This window comes from Piliocolobus tephrosceles, chromosome 20, assembly GCF_002776525.5.
Source record: "Piliocolobus tephrosceles isolate RC106 chromosome 20, ASM277652v3, whole genome shotgun sequence".
Taxonomy (NCBI): Eukaryota; Metazoa; Chordata; class Mammalia; order Primates; family Cercopithecidae; genus Piliocolobus; species Piliocolobus tephrosceles.
The window spans coordinates 35,562,422-35,570,913 of NC_045453.1; the positions used below are offsets into that span (position 1 = coordinate 35,562,422).

Sequence of the window (8,492 nt, forward strand, 5' to 3'; positions counted from 1 at the left end):
GGTGAGACTGCACCTGCTAACAACGGTCAACAGGTCAGCAAAGATTAGGGCCCAGCACCCAAAGAGTCCTTAACCTGTACTTGTGACCAGGATTGGAAGACTTCCGTTCACGACTGTCCCTGGCACATAGTACAAAGTGTGTCACCAGTTCCCAGGTCCAGGCAGCCTGAGGCCTGCCAGTAGGCCTGCAGGGCTAGGAGATGGCAGTGCCCCCTGGGGGCTGGGCTGGGGCCCACTCCACCTGTCCACCACCATCATTCCAGGGGCAACTCTGCCAGAAGCTATCCTCATGGCCAAGTCCAAAATCCAGATTTAGTTTTACCTAAATTTTTTGAAATGAAGTGGTATAGTAGTTACAGAAGAAGTTTATCTGGGGTGGCCACTCCCGATTTTTATTCCAAGAGGTCACCAACTTTGCCATGTATCGCCAGCAGATGTCAAAGGTGGATGAGCAAGGGACCCGCGGTGCTGGGAAACGGCAGCTGAAAGTGACTGTGTGCTGCCCCAGATCTGCCAGTACTCAGAGAGACAGCCCCGAGAAGGCACTGAACTGGCATCAGCTGTGTTGAACCATCCCCAGGGTGACCCTCCTGGTGGCGCAGGCTTTGTGTGGTCCTTTCCCCTAAGTGCCTTCTTACAACTGAGAGAAGATGGCGAGAGAGGATGACAGCTTGCCCATGTCATCTTGGTTATGTGAGACTGGGCACCCTAGAGAGAAAGACTTCCCCGGTGGCTTCGAAAAGCAAACGGACATGCTTTGCACTGTCTGTGGAGGGACAGGGGTCTGCCAGCAGCTTCCGGGAGCTGAGCAAGGCCCCCGGCCCGCAGCAAAAGGACAGGGACCCCCACAAACCCAGCTTAGGGGGAGAGGCCCCTGTGGACCTGTGGCCCCTCCAGGGGTTATCCTCCAGGGGCCATTCTTCTGATGGGGACATCCTCTGGGGGGAGTTCTCTTGGGGCACAGAAATATTCTTGGAAGGGGGGATTATCTGCGGGGCAGGCGTCCTCCGGGGAGAGAATCCTGCTGGGAGAACATCATCGGGAAGACATCCTTCCGAGGTGCCGGCTCATCTTCCGGGAGACGGTCCTCTGGGGGGCGGGCAGGCTTTGGGGACATTTTCGGGAGGGAGGATCTCCTAGGGCGGGCATCCTTGCGAGACGGGGTGCGGCGAATCCTCCCGGGTGGGCATCGTGGGGTGGGGGTGGGCGTTCTACGAGGCGCATCCTCCCGGGCGGACGTTGGGGATTCTCGGGGGAGGGAGGGGCGCCGGGGCGGGCGCCGGGGGAGGGAGGGGCGTTGCGCGCGGACGCGGGCGGGGCCTGGGCCGCTCCCTCCCCCCCCCCCCCCCTCCCCCGCCCCGCCCCGCCCCCCGCGCTTCCTCCGCTTTAGGTTTCGCTTCCGCCTGTAGCGCGAGCCCCGCCGCCGCGAGCATGGAGGACCCCGACTGCGACTCCACCTGGGAGGAGGACGAGGAGGACGCGGAGGACGCGGAGGACGAGGACGGCGAGGCCGCCGGCGCGAGGGACGCGGACGCGGGGGACGAGGACGAGGACGAGGAATCGGAGGAGCCGCGGGCGGCGCGGCCCAGCGCGCTCCAGGTGCGGCCCGCGGCGCTGACGAGGCCTGGGGTCCCCGGCGCCCCCCGCCTGGCTGCGTGGACCGGAGACCCCCCCTCTCCCGGGCGGAGACACTTGGGGTCTCCTGGAGCTCCCGCAGCCCCGGGGACCCCACCCCAGACCGGCCGACCCCGGCCCCAGGGCCTGGCGGGGAAGTGCGGGCGCCGCGCGTGGGGGATAGAGCCTCCCGGGCCCCATCGTGCGTGGGCGCCGTTTCCTCCCGGGGTGCCTCGGGCGCGTCCCATCTCCGGCCGCCGTGGCCGCCCCCGATGGGACCCCTCCCGCCTCGGGCCCGCGCTTCGGCCTCCTGGCGGCCCCTGCGCAGGCCCCTTGGCCTGGGGCTGGGGCTGGCCTGGGAGGCTTCGCTTCTGCACCTGCCGGAGCCCGGGGCTGGCTGGTGGGGCCTCCGCCTGTTACTTTTGTTACCGCCGGGCGCCTGTTAATGCCGGGGTTACTTTTGTTGCCAGCGGCTCCCTGAGCCGCGCTGGGAACGCCGCATTGTCGCAGTCCGGTGCCGGGCCGGGGAGCTGGGATTTATTTGGGAGCGCCCTTCCAGCTGAGCTGCCCGGGTTGTGGAGGGCTGGGAAGTGTCTGGAACTCCGAGCCATAGGCTCCGCATGGTTTCTCCCCTTGGCACCCAGCACTGTTTGCGTTTGCGTCTGGCCACGGTGGAGTGGGCAGTGAGAGAGCACGGAGGGGCTCGGCCCTGTCGCCGGGAGGGCAGCTGCCAGGCAGGCTGGGCAGGGGGGCGGGGTCTGGCACTGTCCCCCAGGACGGTGTGACCCCTGGGTGAGCTCTGACGGGCTCCCCTCACTGGAGTTCCTCAGGCCACTCTCCTGAAGTGGTGCTCAGAGGCCCTGACCATCCTGCCAGGCGCCTGTGACCTTTGACCTCTTCCCTTCTGCCTCCTGCTGTGGCTTCTGTCCCCAAGCCCCTCCCCTTCTCCTTCGGACCCCTCAGGCCTCCCGAGCTGCCTGCGCTGGACCCTGGCGGGGCTGTTTCACTTTCTCCTGGGCAGTGTCAGTATGCACCTGCGGGCTGACTGGCCCCATCCAGTCAGGACCCAGCCTCCAGAACTGACCCAGGGAGGCTCCCGCTGGCCCCAGGAAGAAGCAGAAACTGATGGCTGGGTGGGGCGAGAGAACAACACGAGCAGGCACTGTTGAGAAGTGAGGCTGGTGGTGGTGGCTCAGGCCTGTAATCCCAGCAATTTCGGAGGCCTGGGCAGTCGGATCACCAGAAGTTAGGAGTCTAAGATGAGCCTGGCCAACGTGGTGAAGTTCTGTCTCTACTAAAAACACAAAATTAACCAGGATGGTGATGGGCACCTGTAATCAATCCCAGCTACTCGAGAGTTTTAAGCAGGAGAATCACCGAAACCTGAGAGGTGGAGGTTGCAGCGAGTGGAGATTGCATGAAGCTCCATCTCCGGGGGAAAGAAAAAGGAAATCAGGCAAAGAGGCAGTGCCAGGCCCCAGCCCGAGCTCAGCGGGGAACCAGGGGATACAGTGGCTGACCAGGCCTCCCAAACCCCCTTCTAGCACTCCCCGGGGATCCTGGGTCCCAGTTGTTGCCCTGGACAAGCACACCCATTGCTGCCCTACCCACCGAGTGGGGCTCAGCCCCAGCCCCCCTACCCTCATCACAAGGTCAGGGCTGTGTCCCAGCATCCTCATCACTAGGTACTTCCAGTCCTTTGCTTAGCCTCATGATGCTTGGCCTACAGAGATAGGGGCTGAAGGGCTTGGGGCATCAAGGGGACCTGACGTCTTGCTGAGAAGCCATCCCCTGGAGGCTGGAGACTCAGGGCCTGACCTCACCATGACCCATGAGGTGTGGGGTTGGACAGAGAAGGGGCATTCATTCATTAGACCCTGCCAGAAGCACCTGGGTCCCCTCCTGGGACTATAGGTGGTGAGACCACTGCCCCCAAGAACACAGCCTGGTGACTTTAGAGCACAAAGCAGGGGGAGTCTTCAGGGGCACAGAACAGAGGCTAAACCCAGGGTGGGGGGTGGCCAGCGAGCCTAGGAGGAGAGGGTCAGGGCCATACCCCAGGGGAGGTGCACGTCAGCCAGGGGCCATCCTAAGGTGGAAGCCAGGAGTCAAAAGGGGGACTATAGAAGGAGCAGGCCCCCACTTGGCTACTGCAGCCCTCTCTGGTTCTGTGCAGGGTGTTGGGGTGCTTTACTGAGGCCCAAATCTGCCCCACTGGGAACCCCCAAAAAAGAGCCAGGGCAGGAGAATGAAAGGGAGGAGCCGTGAAACCCCCATCCTTTAAAGACAGGCCCAGGCCCTGCAGCCCTCACCACAGTGGGGGCTCACTTGGGGGTCTCCCATGGGGTTCCTAATCCCATCTCTTCTCTTCCCAGTCCAGGATGACGGGGTCCCGAAACTGGCGAGCCACGAGGGACATGTGTAGGTACCGGCACAACTACCCGGTACGTGCCTGCCCCTGCCCCAGGACACAGAGCCCTCCCACCAGCTGCTCTTCTCAGAATGTCCTGGCTTCTTCTGGAAGGCCGACCTGGCTTGCTGCGCCCGGGCCACAGTTCTGGGCAGGACCCTGCCTGGGGCACAGCCTGGTGTAGATTCAGAGGCCTGCCCATCCCCTCTCGTGGGAGACCAGTGGTGTCCCCCTATGTTTCTGAGCTTCAGCACACCGTAGCCTTGCAAATGTGGCCATAGTGCCAGCCATGATGTCACCCACACAGCACCGCACCCCCATGCCAGTCCTGTCTCCTGCAATTACCCTCCACACCCCTGAATCACAGAAACACCTGTGCTGCCTTCAGGGTGCTGAGGAGGGGACCCGCCAGGCCTGGCCTGGCTGGCGAGATGGGGAAGGGGGGTCCCTGCCACTTGGAGGCAGCTGCTGTCCTCTGAATGGCCCCCACCTGCAGAGTGAGGAGCCATGCGGGCTCTTGGGGTCTTGGGCCAGCCTGGAGGTTTGCAGGTGCTCCTCCCTAAAAGGCACGGAGGGCCCCAGGGTAGCTTGTGTCTGATGGGTCCTTGCTGTCCCCTTTCTGTGGCTCTTCAGGATCTGGTGGAACGAGACTGCAATGGGGACACGCCAAACCTGAGTTTCTACAGAAATGAGATCCGCTTCCTGCCCAACGGTAGGTGCCCCACAACCACTGGCAACCGGCACTTCCATCCTTGCCTGGCAGGGGTGATCCACCGGGGCCTGGTTTGGGATGTACCCGGGGATTACCAGGACCAGGGCTTTCAAATAGCGCCACAGTGCCCCCTGGAGGCGGCCAGAGGGACTCCAGGACCCCCAGCCTGGGATCTCTGCAGAGGTGTTTGGATCAGAGTGGGCTAACTCTGTAGAGCCGGACACTGAATATCTGCAGCTTTTCAGGCCACACGGTCTCTATCCAAACCACTGAGCTCCTCCACGACCTCATGAAAGCCACACGTAAACCAAGGAGCTAAGGATGGTTTTTATATTTTTAAATGGTTGGAAAAAAATTAAAGTAGAAGCCGGGCCTGGTGGCTCATGCTTGTAATCCCAACACTTGGGGAGGCCGAGGCGGGTGGATCACACAGTCAGGAGTTCGAGACCAGCCTGGCCAATATGGTGAAACCCCATCTCTACTAAAAATACAAAAAAAATTTGCCGGGTGTGGTAGTGTGCGCCTGTAGTCCCAGCTACTCAGGAGGCTGAAACAGGAGAATTGCTTGAACCTGGGAGGTGAAGGTTGCAGTGAGCCGAGATCACGCCACTGTGCTCCAGCCTGGGCGACAGAGCGAGACTCCCTCTCAAAAAAAGTAGAACAGTATTCTATGACTTCAGTATTATAGGAAATTAAAATTTCCGTGTCAATAGTTTCACGGGCACGTGCCCACACCTGTTTATGCATTTGTCATGGCTACAACATGAAACAAAGAGACTGGGTGGCTGCACAAAATACTGTCAGGCCCCCATCTCGGGAGACTGTGCCTGCCACATCATGGGGCTGGCTTCAGCTGGGGGCTTTGTTCGAGGACAGATTTCTGTGGTTGACAGGCCACCTTTTGTGGGAGGCACTGAGGCCCCCTCCTATACAGACAGGTCCTGGTCAAGGACCACTGGGTCCCCCAGAGGGACCTTCCGGGCTCTCACTCGGGTTTGCCGCCAGCCAGCAGCAAGGGTCCAGTTCACAGATGGCAGCAGGGCAAGGGCTGTGCGTTGGAGGAGGGATGGGTAGCCCCGCTGAGCCTAGCACCCTGAAGAGCCTCAGGAGACGAGGACGAGGAGTAGCTTGGGGAAGCTGCTGGCAGCACTGTCTCCCTTTGTCCCCCCTACACACCCCGTCCTCCTGAGCACGGGCAGGGTAGCTGCCACAGCTGACTTGTCCCCATGGGGCTCCCAGGGTGTTTCATTGAGGACATTCTTCAGAACTGGAGGGACAACTATGACCTCCTTGAGGACAATCACTCCTACATCCAGTGGTGAGTTGGGGAGAATGGGAGGATGGGGAGTGGGGGAGGCTTCAGGGGGAGGGGCCCTCCCAGGCAGGAGCCCACCCCATGCTGCTGCCTGGCGTGACTGAGCACTCCTTGTCCTTCCCGGAAGCTGGTGTCCATATGACACGAATGGACATCACTAGACATGCAAGAGCCACTGAGGGAAGGCTCAGGTGTGTCCCCAGTCTGTGGGCTCTTGGTGACCGGGGGACAGGAAGGGTTGCACACAAGCTCCCTGAAACAGGAGAGGGGCGGGTCCTGCCTGCCAGAGGGGCAGCCTTGGTGCCAGGAGGCCTCTGTGAGCCTCAAGAGATGGCCCCTGTGTCTGACTCAGCTGGAGCAGGGTCCTGGCATAGTGCTGGGGTGAGCCTCGTGGCAGGCGTCTCGGGGATCCACAGTGTAGCCTCGGAAGCACAGCATGGCCCTACTTTGGGGACAGCTCTCTGGGCGTCCACAGGGAGCCTCTGCTGGTGTGCAATGTGTCACGAGTGACAGCACAAGAGAGGGAAGACTTCCGTGAGGAGTAGAAAGGAAGGCCCTGGTCTGCCCAGGGTGGATGGCTGCAGGGCTCCTTGCTGTCTGAGTCACCTCCCCAGTGCTGCTGTGGCTCCCGGCCGCACACCTCCTGTCCTGAGCCCTCGCCCGCTCACCTGAGCTCTCCCACCCTTGCTCCTCTGCCTAGCCACTCCCTCCTGGAGTTGAGCCTGGGAGTCCAGAGAGGATGGGAGCTGCCCCGGGCTACACAGCAAGTACGTGCCTGAGGGCTGGAAGCAGCTCTCCTAACCCCTTGCCTGGGCATCTCTTCTCCTGCAGGCTGTTTCCTCTGCGAGAACCGGGAGTGAACTGGCATGCCAAACCCCTCACGCTCAGGGAGGTCGAGGTGAGCCAGGCCTTGGCTGTGGCTGGAGGGGGAGATGGTGAGGCCTGGGCAAGCCACGCCTCTTCAGAGACAGGGTCACATCTGACAGCAGGCATTGAGTGCCCCCTCAGGGGCCCCTTGAAAGGCAGAGGTCCAGTATGATGACCTTCAGTATGATGCCCTTCCCTCCCCAGTGGTCCTCTCCCCACCAGGCATCTAGAGAAACCCAGTTTCCGAGGCTGTTTGTCCCCGTGCGGGAGTCTGGGTCTGAGCCTCTGAGAGACCTAGAATGGCGGATCTGCCTTTCTCACCACTGGTTTAGGCTGGAGTGGAGTCACCCAAGTCTGGAAGCTGCCCCTGAAGGATGCAGGGACTTAGAGAGCCAAGGGGCCCCTCCTGGCGCTTTCCCACGGCCAGCGACTTCCTCTCGGGGGAGGGCTGCAGCCTCGGGCCCTGGCAAGAGCTCGGAGCAGCTCAGAGGAGAGATGAAGACATGAATGTGTCTCTTGTCATTTTACCCTAAAAGTCTTAAGTTCAGGCCAGGCGCCGTGGCTCACATTTGTAATCCCAGCACTGTGGGAGGCTGAGGTGGGTGGATCACCTGAGGTCAGGAGTTTGAGACCAGCCTGACCAACGTGACGAAACCCCGTCTCTACTAAAAATACAAAAAAAATAGCTAGGCGTGGTGGCGGGCACCTGTAACCCCAGCTACCTGGGAGGCAGAGGTTGCAGTGACTGAGATTGCACCACTGCACTCCAGCCTGGGCAACAGAGCAAGACTCTGTGTATGTATGTATGTGTGTATGTATGTCTGTCTAGTCCAGGCCTCTGAGTGAGTCGGGACCCAAGGCCACCCCCACACTCCCCGAGAGAACCGGGGCTTCAGGGATGGTACCTGAGCTCTCCAAGGGGGTCTTTTCCAGGTGTTTAAAAGCTCCCCGGAGATCCAGGAGCGGTTTGTCCGGGCCTACGAACTCATGCTGGGCTTCTACGGGATCCAGCTGGAGGACCGAGGCACGGGCACAGTGGGCCGAGCACAGAACTACCAGAAACGCTTCCAGAACCTGAACTGGTGAGGCCCAGCTACTCCTGCCCACCCCCAGCTACTCCTGCCCACCCCCAGCCCCAGCACGGAACAGGGTCACGTCAGGTTTCGGGCAGGTCACAGAGCGCTGCTGCAGACAAAGAACTCCAGGGCCGCTTGGGCAAGAGACCAAGGCCGTGAGCCCCTCCTTGCTGCCTGTAGAGCCAGGCGGTCCCTCCCCAGTAGGGTTGGTGAGAAGGTAAAGAATGCTGCTCTTGGCCGGGCACGGTGGCTCAAGCCTGTAATCCCAGCACTTAGGGAGGCCGAGACGGGCGGATCACGAGGTCAGGAGATGGAGACCATCCTGGCTAACATGGTGAAACCCCATCTCTACTAAAAAGTACAAAAGGAAACTAGCCGGGCGAGGTGGCGGGCGCCTGTAGTCCTGGCTACTCCGGAGGCTGAGGCAGGAGAATGGCGTAAACCCGGGAGACGGAGCTTGCAGTGAGCTGAGATCCGGCCACTGCACTCCAGCCTGGG

General features: G+C 61.3%; 1 protein-coding gene across 2 annotated transcripts in view; it reads left to right on the top strand.

Moving 5' to 3' along the window:
- Positions 1–1,287: 1,287 nt before the first annotated feature.
- OGFR (opioid growth factor receptor) overlaps positions 1,288–8,492 on the top strand; it is a 9,228-nt gene continuing 2,023 nt past the window's right edge. For both annotated transcript variants that reach the window (XM_026447253.1, XM_026447254.1), the window contains exons 1-6: positions 1,288–1,599; positions 3,990–4,058; positions 4,658–4,736; positions 5,976–6,054; positions 6,883–6,949; positions 7,852–8,000. In XM_026447253.1, coding sequence (XP_026303038.1) covers positions 1,432–1,599; positions 3,990–4,058; positions 4,658–4,736; positions 5,976–6,054; positions 6,883–6,949; positions 7,852–8,000 — 611 coding nt within the window. In that variant the 5' untranslated portion in view covers positions 1,288–1,431. The remainder of the gene's footprint in view (positions 1,600–3,989; positions 4,059–4,657; positions 4,737–5,975; positions 6,055–6,882; positions 6,950–7,851; positions 8,001–8,492) is intronic.